Source organism: Anguilla anguilla, chromosome 4 (assembly GCF_013347855.1).
Source record: "Anguilla anguilla isolate fAngAng1 chromosome 4, fAngAng1.pri, whole genome shotgun sequence".
Classification (NCBI taxonomy): Eukaryota; Metazoa; Chordata; class Actinopteri; order Anguilliformes; family Anguillidae; genus Anguilla; species Anguilla anguilla.
In genome coordinates, this window is record NC_049204.1 from 47,683,083 (window position 1) to 47,698,948 (window position 15,866).

Consider the following 15,866-nt stretch of genomic DNA (forward strand, 5'->3'; position numbering starts at 1 on the left):
GAGATGCAGAAGAATACACCAGAGGGAAGTGAGGCTTCAGAAGAGGGGTTAGATGGGCTTTGCATCCTTGATTTAGCATTTAGAGTGCCTGTTCATAAAAGCTTTTTTTAGGCTTGGGAAACTCTGTTTTGGCCTCTCTGCTCACTGGTTGCATTCAGGCTGCTGAGTAGCAAGAAGGGTTTGAAACCATTTGAGTTGGGCCAGACTCAAGGACAGCTAGACAGCTATTCTTTACCTAGAATTTTCCATTCATTCATCACTTGATTATTCAGACAATTTTGGGCTAGGAAGCATAAAAAATAAAAAACAAAACAAAATACCTGTGTATACATGGCACTACAGTGATCCGATTTTAGGTACATTTGCTGAAAAGTGATGCGTGCTAATTGGAAAAAAAAATTAAGGAGCACGTCTAGCAATTGTGATGCATTAGTGTGCTACTAAATGTTATAATTTAGGAGCACATGTCCCCCATGGAAAGGTTTTTAGTGTTTTAGACTCCCTGATATATAATTCATCAATATGTTAGCTTGTTAAGAGATGAGAACAAACTAATGGATTCTGCTGCTGCATTTTGGTATTGTTTAGAATTCTGAGCAGAGTAAACAAACAGTAAAATATCAGTTCAGTACAGTTAGGAATCAGTGCTTCTGTGGATAACTGACAGCTGATTGGTTCTTAGAATGAAGAGAGAAATGAAGTGAGACTCAGTGGGGAAAATGAAAAGGGAAAGAGAAACAGGGCCTGAAAAGGAAGCAGATTACCTGAACTCTATTCTGTAACACCCCCAGGGGTGCACGCACTCCATTGTCGAATATCTCACACAGGCTACAGGTCACTGTAAAAGTCGTCTAGGCACATAGTCAAGTTTGCTGATGTCTGCGCCATATATATATATATATATGTGTGTGTGTGTGTGTGTATATAAAACAAAGGATAAACAAAGTTAAATGTGCGTGTAAACCATCTGTATACTGTATTTGTGAACACTTATTGACAATGGTTTTGCTGTGAAGAGAATTAAAAAATTCTCCATTCTGACCTTTTGCTTAATTTGGTCACTGGGATGTTTGAAAAGTGAAAACTAATGAGTCAAAATGATTTGTAATTAAATGCCTTGATTCTACACCATTTTATAAAATGCTGAATTGTGTGTTTCTGAGAGCTTAGGGTAGACTTTGATTTGAAAAGGCAGTGGGTACATCAGCCCAGAGTAAGTGGTTGGTGAACCAAAGTAATTTCATATAGAGAGGCTGCTTTGTAAATATTTGTCAGTGCATTCACATTTTAAACTAGTCAACTTTGTCTGACATGATGAATTTCAAGTTCAGCTGACTTCGTACCATATTTTCCTACCGTATTTTACATTTGCAAATATGCTGTCAATGTTTCAAATATTTTTCAGAACAAGTCAGGCTTGCATTTGGGTTTTCAAGACACGGCTGCATCATTAAAACAACATTCTTTATTATTTCAAATGTAGTCAAAATGACAGTAGTTACAGAAACAACATACAGCGATGGTACTGTTTGATTTGGGTCTGCGTGTCCTACAAGCAATGTGAAAAGCTTGAAACAAGCAGACTCACGGCGAGAGACTCAAATCCTTACTCTTAACGCTGTAGTACAGACAATCATATGGCAGAAACATAATTATCCCTGTCCGTCCAGCACAGTTTGCATTAAATTGGTATTTCACAAAAGAATAACCCACTTCAATAGTATATTCTATTTTTAATAATGGCAAAACATTGCTTTTCCCCAGCTAAAAGCATGTTAAGATAAACGTGTGAAAACAATTGATCTGGTGAAGTGATGCAAGTGATTACAACATTGACATGATTAGATTTGCAAAATTTATGGCAGGAAATACAGTAATTATTCAGCCTACTGCTAAGATTACTGCGGAATAACCCATGTTTCCCCAACACACTCACACAACATCACAGCACCACCAAACAAGCCTTATTTAGTTTATTTTAGTGCAAATTTAGACAGTGGTTAACATTTGCAGTTTCAGGAAACTGTATTTGACAAACAGATGTAAAGTTAACTAGCTAAATTCTCCAGGGAGGGGAGAAAAAAATCCAGTTTCTGAAAGGTCCACAGACATGGAAAGTAAATGCCATTTCTTCACCTTCCATCTTCCTTTTTTTCACTTTTGGTCCAGCTTTACAAGATGTCATAAAAGATTCTCTTTAGTACTAGGGAACAGGTGAAGTTTGCATAGGTGCTCGCATGAAAACAAAACTTGTGTTGTGTTGGTACTTGTGTAAATGTTTTTCATATTTAAAAAAAGTATTATTTTGGAGTAGCTGAGGAATAATTGATTGCCTTGAGTATGAGTGAAAATATATAAAAAGTGAAATCAGATGGTTTGGACTAAAGTTGAAAAAGGAGATGTGTCTTTGGTGTCAGTGTTAAGGTTGAGAAGTCCATGCTCAAGGCTCCCAGCAGGGTTCCCAACTTCAGTTTGATGTGCAGGTGGCTGAGTTAGAGACCTATAACAACACTGGCATCGCCTCTTGTTATGTGCACACGTGCAATTGTCAAAAGCAAAAACCCATAATCTCACGATGTGGCTTTCTGCCAGTGTAATTGAGAATGTGCGAAATGGACTATTTTGCACGGAAGCGTATGCATTTTTGCTTGATGAATTCCATATTTTATGTTGGATATTAACTTTAAAGGAATCCCTCAGTAAGGGCTATTAGTGGTGTATCTAGTATAGGAGCAGTTGTTCTTAAAGCAGTTTGTGCTGTATACTCCAGACCCTCTCAGTGGCTCGGTTCCCAGAGGGAGACACACAATTGACCATAAAGATGAATTGTACAGTCTGAAGAATGACAATTAATGTATTTTATTAATTTTACATTGTCATCCATATTTTAATTAAATTATAAAGAATATTGGTACATAGCTCTGTACGTACACAATAAATGTCAGGGGCTAGTTAACACTTGACATAGAATTTTTTTCATAATCCGTGATATGACAAAACACCAAAAAGTGCAAAATCCAGCCGTAACTTCTCACTCACCACTGTATCCATGCCAGTGTAAACAAAAGGTAAGAAAAAATAAAGTTTCCAGTATTTTGTATTTGCCTTAGTACGTCTATATCAATATCATCTATGTACTAAAATATTTTTTTTTAACAATCTAGCCAAGCTGTTATTTATTGGCAGGGTGATCAAAAATCCCATTGTTGAAATGAAAACAGAAAGAATGGCACCCAGAAGACTGGAGAATAAATGCTATACTAAAACTATTAAGGTTTGATTGCATCGCAACCTGAATCTGCAAATGTTATTACTATGCACAAAGGTTTTCATTCTCTTACAGAGCCCAAATCAAGCTATACCAGGTTTGAATGATTCCAAACAATCCATGTAAATCCTTCCCCATACAAATGTCAGACTGAAAATATCACATCTGCATAACCATCAACCAAGTGTGGGTATTGTCTTGATATACAGGTTCAAAGCTACACACAACTGCTTTACTGTCTGCTCTTTGCTCTTCCTCAGTGCGTGATGGAAGCTGAATATTTGCTGTTTTAAGACAGCTTTCCTGGTGAAGCAGGTTTCCACAGAATAAGATATGCTTATTCATAAATGCTGTACCTCCACTCTTCTCAGTCTATGCATTCCTTCGCTGTGTGTCACACAGGCTAGATGAAGTCAAACCAACCAATCAGAATTACACAGCACCCACATGCACACATACACAGCTTCATCACTTGCATCTACATGCACTCACACACACACACACACAAACACACACACACACACCTACACATGCGCACAAACACTCACACACACAAACACACACACACACACATTTGCACATATACATACACACACAAGCACACATACACATGGGCACCAGCCAAAGCACCTGTCTTGTAATTTACTTTAAAATGGCATATATATATATATATATATATATATATATATATATATATATATATATATATATATATATATATATATATATATATACAATGAGCATTGATAAAACCTAAGAAAAGAAAACTTGGGGAGTCAAATTAATGAAATTATGAAGGATGGCAGCACTGAAACATCTAATTAAACCCAACCAATCTGGTTTTTCACTCATGCAGTGTAAAATAACCCATGTTTATTGATCCCACACAGCAGAGCAAAGGCAGGATTAGCCACATTCTTGAACAAGCACCTCACAGCACTGACTGTTCAAACTGAGGGGGACATAAACGGCTTTGTTTAGAAACACAATAACATTTACAAAGAGTGTAATGGAGTGAGTACAAACTCCAGTCCTTTCAGTTATTCCTGTGTTGATCTAATTGATCTAATGAATGTACCTGTGACCTGCCCAAGCTTCATCATTATACCTGTACATTGCTCACACTGGGTTACACAGCCTTGATCATAGGAAAGGAAAACAGTCTCGTATTTCTGGTGGCAAAAATTCAAACAATGCAACCAAATGCAAAGCAATAAAGATGCATAAGAAAATCCCTGTTAAAAAAATCAAAACAACAATAATAAAATCACAACTGAAACCCCCATTAAATGATGCATGAGAAGCAAAACCCTTATCTTAATTTGAAACTTGAAACATCTTTTGTCTCAAAGTGTGATTTTCAAAAATATATTGTTTCTCTCCTCCTTTCAAAGCCTCACACTGGCAGAGATGCAGGAAATAATGGCAGTTGAGCTATACACTTTTACAAGAGCATTACAGCCCGATTTCTCTGCTTAATTCAAGTCACTCCTTCCTTAGACAACCGTGTGTGCCTTCAAGTGAGTGATGGGTCTCTGCTGTGGGCTGTTCACAGTACAAGTGTTCTCTGAAGAACAGTACACAAGCCTTCTCTGAAATTATGCTCTTGGCATAGTCACACGGACAGTAGTTGCCCCTCGGTGGGTCTCAAAGCTTTTCAGAAGGTATTATACAGGGGGAAGGGGAGGACTTTACGTTCACAGAGGAAGACTACTGTCCAGGAGGTTCTTGCCCTCTTGAAGGTTGGATCCATCATTCCTTTTTTCTTTTTCTTCAGAAGTTAGAGGCTAAATCACATGTGTTTTGTTTACCAATAACAAAAAAAAAAAAGTTAACGTCACCCAACATATTTCCACACCTGTAAGCCAGTACTGGTGCTCTGTCCATGGGAAACAGACGCAGAAAGAGAGAGAGAAAGAGAGAGCAGGGGAGAAAGAGAAAAAGAGAGAGATGACCCTCAGCACTGTTCCGACACGATGAAGCCCTCCTTCTCCTGTCCCACCGGCTCCACCTCTGCGTAGGCAGGGTGTCCTGACCCACGGCGGAACTTCATGGCCGGCCACCTGCTGGGACGTCTCTGGAGCACACAGGAGGGAAGGGCGGGGTCAGAGAGGCCACTGGGAAACACGCAGTCTGAGCACTACACTGAGAAATTCCAGAAGATCCACTTACACGTGGACTATATGTGGAAGAGAACACACAGGCAGTGGCAGACCATCATGCTGCTTGGTTTTCAACACAACCTAAAGACCATTCTTTATGGACCCTTCCATTGTGCAACACTGACAGAGAGATCACCCTTTAAAAGGGATAGGTAAATGTAAAAGAGACAGTGCAGCACAAAATGAACATATTTTGCAGCTTAACTAGCAAAAAAGTAGGCATTCAAAATAAGTTTCTGAAACCATCTTAGGGGCTGAGAATGTTGTCTTTCTGTGATCAGTATTTCCTTGTTCTGACATCTGAACATTACCACCTTTATATCTGTCTTTAGTGATTGGCTATCTGCTTTTATATCGTGCAACTCAGAAATTGTAGTCTTAATATAAACTCTCAAGGGATGGCCAGACGGATATCCTGGACCCATTTAAGTGGCTTATATCCAAAAGTATTATACTATATAAATATAATTGAATCAGACATCCAAACTCTTGCTCCTGACTGGTTCAATTTCCCAACATGCAGTGCAAGGTAATCCATCTCTGTATTCCCTACCAACATTATTCAAACAAGGGTGGTTTTTTAAGACACCTTGACAAGAATTCAGGTAAATGGTAAATTACCTATAGAAACTGTGTCTTCCAATTTAATTCTCCAAAGGTCCAGTGTGGTACATTTAGTCGAGTGTGCGTGAGTGAGAGAGTAAGTTAGTGAACCAGCGAACTAACGAACAAATGTATTAATAAAGGTTCTTCGTTATTGATTTCATTATCATAAATGTGAGGAGCAAAGAAAAAAAAAAGCTTGAAATTGCAGCCTGAATTATGCTTTAGGGCAAGAAACCAGGTGCAACTGAATTATTCTTCAGGAAGTTTTGTAATTAAAAAAGTATATGAATGAATACAGCACATATATACTAATAGTTATTTAACTATTATTTAAGAGAGTTAAAATATAGCAAAGGAAGAAAATCTATTTTTTCCAAATCTATCAATTTTTTCAAACTATATCAGTTAAACCCAAGTACTTATCATAAATACAACCTCAACAAATTGCCAATAAAGCATTTATTTTGTCCACATTTTGTGACAGTCTACTGAATTATTTGCAAATAATCATTTGGTAGCAGAAAGCATGATTAACATTGCCCATTGATGTTTCTACTTAATTTATGAAACTACTGATTGAGTTTTTGTGTTATTGCCCATCACCTTTGATGGGCAATAATTTGACTACATTATTGTCAATGAATATACATTTTTTTGCCAAATTAATGACTGGACTGACCAAGATGATCCTGCTGGAGTTCATTTAAAGATGCACCTGTCACAGTCAGGTTGGACAGGAGAACGAACAAGCACACCCATTCTCACAGCTTTTACTCAATACTCAGCCCTCAGGCTAGATATGCTGCTCACAGTCTATCATTGTAATAAAGATATGTGCTTTAACATAGCAAGTGTTTTCATTTTCACACCAGCATTTCTGTGTGCATCTTCTACTAAGAACACCACAAGGTTTGGCTTGGAAACAGCATTCACCATTTCTACTTGAACTGCCACTGTGACTTTTCCCTATAATTTGGTTTTGATTTTTCAATCAGCATATTGGAATCTTTATAAACATACATTTGACAGTACCTTTTGGCACAAATAGAGCTTTCCCATTTGACATGCATTTCAATGAATTCAAGCAACACAAAGCAAGCTGCTAAAAGTTTCATTCCCTGTTCTTACATAAACAAGTACATCTCTTCTTATTTTACTTTAAATTGCTTTTGGCAAATTGCCTCTTAGCACTGAAACTTCAGCATTGATGATCATTCACAAGGAGATAAGCCAGGTGAGGAGTTTACGAGATTAAAGTTGTGTTAATTTGTGATGTTAACTATATTCTTACATCCCGACTAAAAGAAGCAATCCTTCTGAAGTAGCCCCCCATACCAGTTTCCTGATGGACAGATACCATATATTCACTGGAAGGCGGTTGGGGGAGGGATTCGCAGTTTGATTCGATGAACGAACAGCGGCGGGCGCTCACCTCGATGAAGAAGAGGCTGGCGGCGGACGTAGGGTGGTGGTACATGTAGACCGTGAGGAGGACGGCGGCCGTCATGATGAGCATGATCATCAGGATCCCCACGATGAGGCCCGTGTGCAGGCTCCCCTGCTTCATGTCCGCTGAGCTGTCGGCCGGTGAGGCTGAAACACACCAGAGCCCCGCCCCGCTCTCTCATTACTGGACAACGACAAAGCAGCCATTGGCCATTTGTATGGAGAAAAAAAAAACAGGAATGCAGAATGTAGAGACGATTTGTCGAGGGATGAGGTGCTTGCTCGGTGGGAATTTATTTTTGACTGGCAGAGAACTCTGATTGTATTTTTCTTTATCCACAGCTTACAAACACAGATAACTTGTTGCAATTCATGTGCAATACTGTTCAATATACTTTGTACCATTTCATATTATTTTTGTTTTCAGGCGTACGTGGAGGTGCACAGTGTGCGTTTTACTTCAGACCACTGAAAAAAGAATTACCTGCAGCCACAGTTTCCAGTTCAAAGAGATATGCATGTTTGCATTGGAAAATGAAAAACTGTGCAATCTAATGAGTATATTTTTTTCTAAATTCTACGAGTGTGGCTCCGTCCTGCACTTCCACTCCCATACACCTGGGGTCACTCATAGCACATTCACTCTAGTGCCTCCAGCCTGCACCCCTTGGCCAAAGGACCCTGTGCTTTCCCAATCACCAATTCGGAAACTTGCAATGCAAATACAAATCAAGTTAAGTATTGCATCATGGCACACACACTAATTGCAGTGTGTTGATGTAATTATCTAATCAAGCTCTTTTATATCCCTGTCCATGGGAAACATTCAGGCTTGATCAGCCAATAGGCATTAATTAGGGTGCACGTTCTGTCCACATATTGACGGCCTACAGAGCAAACTGGAAGTGGCGTTTCGTGTAAAGAAGCCAGCTTTTGCAGATGCACGGACGGCACTGCTGTGGCTGACGCGTATTCTGTAAGAGCAAGATTGACATCACCTTGCGCCTGCTTAGGTATTCATAAGAAGTCGGCTATGCCTGACTGCCGTGAGGAATAATCCTCAGCTCAAGGTTAGCACATCTCGTTTAACAAGAGAGAGAAAAAAAAACTAATACGCGGGATTAGAAAAATGTCCGCGCTTGTACAATTATTGCGTCTCAGTGTGGTGAGGGCCAAGGCCAGCCGGTCAGCCTCTCCTGAGAGAGACGCGGCGCTGCCCTGCTGGTGAATGACAGATCCTCCCCGGGGCTTTTTGGAGAGGTTGAGTGCCCTGCCGGTGGAGCGCAGGGGAAAGCTATGCTCCCAGGGAACCTCTCCCTGGGCCTCTGGGGTAACACACTGCCAAGATGAACACGGGCGATTTAACCTGAACAACAGGGATTTCCCACTGTGTGATCACAAGGGAAGCCGGCGCATTGTGTCTGGCAAGGACCAATGCTGGGCCTTGTCCGTGCCACAGTGAAACTGTGACAAAGTTACATCGCATTGCATAATACGTATCGGTCCGGCAGGCACTTCTGTCAAAAGGCACTGTCATCACAATTTACAGTTCAACATTTATTTTGACACTCTCATCCATGGTGACTTATCCACAGACTGCGCTTTTACATGCACTCCATTCATGCAGCTGTGTAATTTTTATTGCAGCATTCGCTTCTAATGCCAATATGGCGAATAGCACTAATAAACATGCACAAGCGCAGGCGACCGCGGTAAAATATTAACTGCACAACAACTTAACACAATGCTAAATGCTAATTGACCCAACACAATATACATACTTAACAGGACCTATTACAGTGAAAGAGCTTAATGAATAAAGAGCAGGAATGTAGAGTAATTGCAGCTATAACTGTAAAACCTGGCTAGTAAATCAGGAGTGGTTTAGAAATGGTTTAGCTCTAGGAGGTTAGCATCGGCTCAAAGACGTGGGGCTCCAGCCTATATGGGGGGACAAGGACTTTCCTATATGGGGGGGGGCGGGCAGGCACTTTTAAGTCCAGACTGTTCTAGGCACAGCACTCCACCCCTGTAAGGCCAGGGTAGAGAAGAGACCAGATAGAGAACTGGAGCCTACTAGAGGAGCCATTCAACAGAGCCACCCAAGCACTCCGCAAGCCCACCTCAGCTTCACTGGGGCCAGAAGAACAGCAGTGTACTGTGGGCCCACAAGGTAAATGCCATCTCTCTTTGTGCCAGATAGAGCTGTGGACGAACGCAGATTATAAATGTGTTCTCCTGTTACCAAAGCTTTTTCTGCACTCGCCAGTTAGGAAAAAAATACAAAATTTTGGTGACATTAAAAAAAGAACCAAAGCGCAATTATTGGCCTATTCTAATAACAATAACAACATGTACAATGCCTTTATAGGCTATTCCCATCATGAATGTATGGCTTCCTGACTACTGCTGATATCATGTAAAACAAACAAAAACAAATACATTGATGAAATGCAGCAAGGAAAAGCTAATGAAGTGATCACAAAAACAAATTGCTATGGGTTTTTTTTTTTCTCGTGCATTCATTCCCAATCAATTTATTGTATTGCAGCTTTATTTTGTTTCTGCTTTAATTAGCAGCTAGCCGCCTACGTGGTGGGGCGGTGTTGGCTCTGTGCCTTATTGATTTCCATCATACAAAGAAAGGAACATTTGGAGCCGTAATCAAACCAGACTGGTGTGTGTGCATGCGCTTGTGGATTGGCTGAGGCGTGTCTAATTCAAATTACCGCTGGCTGTGTTTGCTACTGCCGCGCACACAGTCAAGTACTGCAGTTTGAAAAGAGAAGAATGCGGGAGAATGAATTTCAGGGGACTATATATTCATAATGAAACCGGCATCAGCTTATTATTCCTTTAATTGAATAATAATTGAATTAATTAATTCTTAACAAAAGCCCAAAAGCAGCTGTGACATTGCTGCAAGCAGCAGCAAGATTTCAGTGACCTTGAAAGTACGGCTGCCATTGGACAGGTCTCCACAGGAGCCAAATGGCAGTGGATGTCACGGCAAATTTGGTAACTTTTTAGAGGTCACAGAATCCGTGGACAGAAATAACAGTGCCCAATTTTACGTTTGCAAGCTGCTTGGAGGATCCTGAGATAAATAATGCAGACGGACTGTAGAGACAGGGCACGACAGACCCTGGTGGGGCTGAGGAGAATGCAGTGAAGCAATGCTCAGAAAAAACCCCAAAAATGCATTTTATGGAACCAGGAACAAACAAGTCAGATAAAAGCATATTTCTTTTGTGATTTTCTCACAGGTCAAATCAAACTGAACCCCTCTTAGAGGATGAGAGATAAATGTGAAGAAATGCTTCTGTCAAAGATCTTTCAAGACAAATGGAAACAATCATTAAAAAAGGAAGCAAATTCCAAAGTCACTGTAGGCGGTCCAGTGCAAGAAAATTACTTTGTTTTTCTTCACTAAACATCTCATATTACATCTGGTCTACCTGCTGACAGTTCTGCTGCCAGCGTTGTTCATTATTTTTATTTTTTTAAATAGATTGTAGCAAATCATAAGCGGATGGGTAGTCACAGCAGTCATTTATTCAAATCTTTTACATTGTTGTTACTTCCGGTGTAAACAAGGGACAGATAATGGATTCTATAGTGACATAAATTTGTTTAAAATGTAAACAATAAACAATATAACTTTATCTAGTCCAGGAGTGATCATAAGCTCCAGGTTTGATAAACCAGGTTTGATAGACATCAGTCACCACAAATGTCAAACATTAACAAACAGTACACCAACAATAACCAACGGACATGCAAAGGTACCATGTCAAGTGTGACACAGCCACATCAAATTTCTAACTACCACCACGAAATGTCCTTCTGACACAAATCGATGGCTGATCTACGATGGCAGCCCACTGAAGTTCCTAGAGTGCAGTGATTCAAGGTTACATTCACTTCGGCAGAGCTGAAAGATTCCCACAATTCAATCAAATTCCCTGCTCTGAGAAGGTTTATGTCGCAGAGATGTGAAAAGGAAAATGATTGGCTGTCACAAAAACTGGGTTCCTCTTAATTAACACCAAAACTAAGTCCTATAAGAAACCATTCAACTGAAAAAAGCCTAAAATTTAAAGAGTGAGAAACACGTTTGATCTGCAGATTAGTATTTCTTTAGACAAAAGTCTGAAGGCTGTTAGCACTTCTTTGTCCTTACAACCAAACTTTTCAAATGTCAAATGAGGAAAAAATAATTTGAAAGTGTGACGTTGAAACCAGTTAATACTGGCAGCAGTCTCAAAAGAAATAATTACTCGGTAATTTATTGTAATTGTCACCTCTTTACTTTTCACTGGACTATAATGTGAGGGACCATGTGATCATACCTGTCAATCAAAGACTCAGTGGGTGCATGCAGTATTATAATAGCTTTTTTGATCGATATTCAGAGTGAAGTGCAACTAGATATTAGGATGTGAAATAGCATTCACTGACCCTGGAATATTGCTTTGCTGCCACAATGGCAATAATGGTGCCTCATTATTAAGTGTTTCGATTTGATTCGGGTGGTACAACAGGCTTATTGGATTGATTAGCTGGATTGTTTATGTTCTCGGGTCTTGTCTCTGAGGCATTTAGAAAGGGCACCATACATTTGCAAAAGATGCTAAAGATTCAGGAAGCCTCAATGGTCTATTATTCAGTTCTGCTTTCAATGGCAAGCACAGCACACCCTGATGGAATGCATTTTCCACCTTGTGCACTGGAAAGACCAGCAGAGGGGAAATTAAACGCACTCGATTGAAATACCAGTTGTGGGTTATGCTTAAGGGATTGTGTTATAGCCATTAAGGCATTGTGTAATTGCTCCTGTTTACACAAGCCTGTCTGGTAATGTCTCCTCTGAATTTTCTTGCATTCTTCTCTGGTGAAGAGGTCAATGTCTTGCGTTTAGCAGACAAACAGATTTAGCATGTCTGATCTCCTCAAATGACAACCTGCAACAACTTAATGTTTGACAAACACGAGGGTTGTTCTATTTCAAGTGCAGAGTGGCAGGGGGGCCTCTGGGTCTGGCAAAGCAGTCTGTCTCAGAATGAAGCAATATTAATCCACACTAAACCATGAAAACAAATGCCAGATGGAGGTCATATATTTTCCTGGACGACAGAAGAAGAAGAAGAAGAACAACAACAACAACAGTAGAGAGAGCGATCTTGCCGCTTCTTCAGAGAGCGATTTCTCCACTTCTCCAGCAATGTGGAGTTCACTTGTGCTGACAGCAGCAGAACACGCTTTGGGCAGGCTGCTGAACAGGGGTGTTAGCAGGGGTCGCTGCTGGAGGCCAGTAATAAACGGCTGCATAACCAAATCAGCAGCTGAGTCTGTATAACAAACAGCTGTGTGGCACCTCCCTCTGGCAACAGGCATCTGGACTTCACATCTTTCCCCATCTGCGAAGTTTAAATCTTACAAAATGTTCATCTGACAAAGTAAACTAGTAAAGCATGGCAGCTGACGAGGCTTCCTGATCTGAGGGAATGTCAGCTGTAGGATGCAAATCTAAATAAGAAGACTCTCTGAGACATGAACAGATGAAGTGTGGGGAGAAGGTTGGAAGGGACGATCTTACGGGGAGTAGAGAGGAACAGGTTCTCATTCAGGGGGCTGATAATAGGAAAAAATCCCCCGTAATACACCAAACTGTCACAGGAGACGGGAGGGACCACAGACTTTCTTGTAATCACTCTCTGGATTCATTCCAACATACAGAAATCCCGGTAGTCAATAACAGTGTCAAAGTGGAAAGGGGTGGCTGTAAAAGACATTAGTATTTTCAGTTATAATGAGCTGGAAGTCTATGGTTGCCCTCATCCTGCCTTACTGCTTTTACAGTGAATTACAGGCAGTGCCATTGCAGTCTTTTCACCTTGCCTGACAGCTAATGTCATTTAATGGCATGTACTGTATCTCCGCACAGTATCACATGCCCACAGTAATCGTGAGGGAATAAATTGTGTATGCTTCAAAGGCATGTCCTTAAGTAGGCCTATGTTATGAATCGGCATGTTCATTTCTTCCTCACAAATTTACTGTAGCAAACATTGCTTTTCATGCTCCCTTGTTCCAAGTGAGCAGACATACTGGCAGGTACAAGTCTGTGCAGTGTTAGGAGCAGCCTGGAGCCACAGAGGACCACACAAGCGATGCAAAAGATCACATGCTAGCTTAAGATGTTCTTTGAGTCTCAGTATAATGAAACGCGTAGTTTTGATTATGCAGAAATCATAGCCTTTCCATTGCATTAACCCGATGTAATTACCGACAGAGCAACTACTTAATCAAGCAAAGCACCCTGGCCATCTATAGATGTACCTCCCCCATGTGCAGGTTTACCGTGTTTATGGGGACACTAACTGCCACTGCTTCCACTGTGCTCTCTGTGAATCCCATTCCAACCACCATCCCTTAATGGGATGATAATGAGAGTAATTCCAGGCTCAACAGAGCCAATCAGCAGCCCCCCCACCCCCCCCCCCCCCTTACTGGGAGCCTGACCCTGGCCTCCACGTGTCCCTGTTTAGCAATTAGCTAAGAACACGGCCCCCGCACCCCCAATCCCCGCTCCCCCCCCTTTGTCTGCAGGTCCCTTCTTTCCTCAGTGTGTGTTCTTTTGATACTGGGGAGGCCCTGTCCAAATTGGGGATCCTCGGAACACTGTCATGCACGTTTCCATCCCCCTGTTGAGCTTTGGCCACTCCAACAAGAGCAGAGAAGCAGACAGAGTCAATACTAATGATCCATCTGAGGGGCACGGAGCAATTTAATGCACAACTGGAGACCAGTCTGCATCAATTTAACTGGAAAGTGTCATTTGAGGCCTGCGCTATCGAGCGTAGCCAACGAGCGGATGGCTCATTCACATTCACAGCGGACGGCCCCCATATTTCCCCCAATAAATTGGAATTGTTTTTCCCCTGCTAAGCGGGGACACAGTGGCACTGGCATAACTGAGGGACGCACAGGCACGTGCCTTCTATGGATCGTGCCATAAAGCGGAAAAATGAATTCATTATTGCAGAATATGCCGTTGTTGGATGGATGTGTGTATAAATATGGAAGAGCTCAGTACTTACAGTCACTCAGTAAACTGAGCACTAGGTACACTTGAGTGTCAGGAAAATGGTGAGCATTGTTGGGCTGAATGGCCAGTCCTCGTCATTATGTTAATGTTATGTTATTTTACTGGGCTTTCCCACTGCTTTCTCACTGCTTGAAGTTCTCTGCACTCTCTTCACACCCAAAAGGATTTCTGAAAACTGACTGGTTACTCCGCATAGCCCAAGAGGCATCCCTTCATGAGTGCACTCAGCCTTGACTGAACTCAGGAATTTGGAAATAAGCGAAAGACACAGCGCTTGGATGGGAAGCAAAATGACAAGGGCTCTTGTTTGACATCCTTTCCCAAAAAAGAAAGAGAGGACTTTGAGTGGCTTGCAGCAGTATTGATGCAGCGTCATAAAGTATCAATGCAGTGTCATACATTATCTATGCAGTGTCACACAGTATCAACGCAGTGTCATATTGTATCAGTGCAGTGTCATACAGTATCAATGAAGCGTCATACAGTAGTTAAGGCATTGTAAGCTCAGAGAAACAAGAGCACAATAAGCTTCAGCAGGATGATGCAAAGTTTGCCACTTCAAGGAACAATTGTGAAAATGACTAAACAATGTCAACATGATCTTTGATATTTCATCAATAATCTTTTGTTTCTGGCTTTTCCAATCTCTAGTATGTGATTTTCTGCTACTTAAAGATTTTTCCCTTCTTACTTAAAGAACACTAAAAAACAGATTTTGTCATTTTTTTCAGGTTCAACATTCAGTGCAGGATTAGTATGACTATGAACAGAGAAATTGGACAGGGAACATCAAACCATAATTCAATTTCATGACTGAATGTCCTGCACATTAAATCTCACAGCCTCTGTCGGTCTCTCTGGCTGTGTTGTGGCTGCAGTTACATCCACATCTCCCCCAAACCTGCTCCTCAGTCCCCACGGGATCCAAGCACCACTGACAGCCCCCAATTTCACAGCAGCCGCAGTAACTGTGCAACTCTACGCTGGCAGGGCTGCACATGCTCCCCGACTCAATGATCGATCTGTCCAATACAAACACTGTACAGTTAGCAATTTCAATCAGCTAGGAATATAGTGCGTCAAACGCACTGGCGCACCGGCCGCCTCCCCCCCACCCAGACATCACCCCGCCATCTGCGCTGCGGCGCGTGGAAATTCGTTCTCGGTAAACGCGGACACAGGCACAAGGAGCTCGGCTTCCGAAGGACCGAACTTCACGCCCCCCGTTTTTGCATTCAGTCGACGTTGCATTCAGTCGACACGCTGCAGCGGG

At 41.3% G+C, this 15,866-nt stretch overlaps 1 protein-coding gene across 2 annotated transcripts in view; it reads right to left on the minus strand.

The window, feature by feature from the left end:
* Positions 1-4,871: 4,871 nt before the first annotated feature.
* LOC118225597 (plexin domain-containing protein 2-like) overlaps positions 4,872-15,866 on the minus strand; it is a 109,729-nt gene continuing 98,734 nt past the window's right edge. For both annotated transcript variants that reach the window (XM_035414197.1, XM_035414196.1), the window contains exons 13-14: positions 7,469-7,629; positions 4,872-5,345 (exon numbers count right to left, since the gene is read on the minus strand). In XM_035414197.1, coding sequence (XP_035270088.1) covers positions 5,226-5,345; positions 7,469-7,629 — 281 coding nt within the window. In that variant the 3' untranslated portion in view covers positions 4,872-5,225. The remainder of the gene's footprint in view (positions 5,346-7,468; positions 7,630-15,866) is intronic.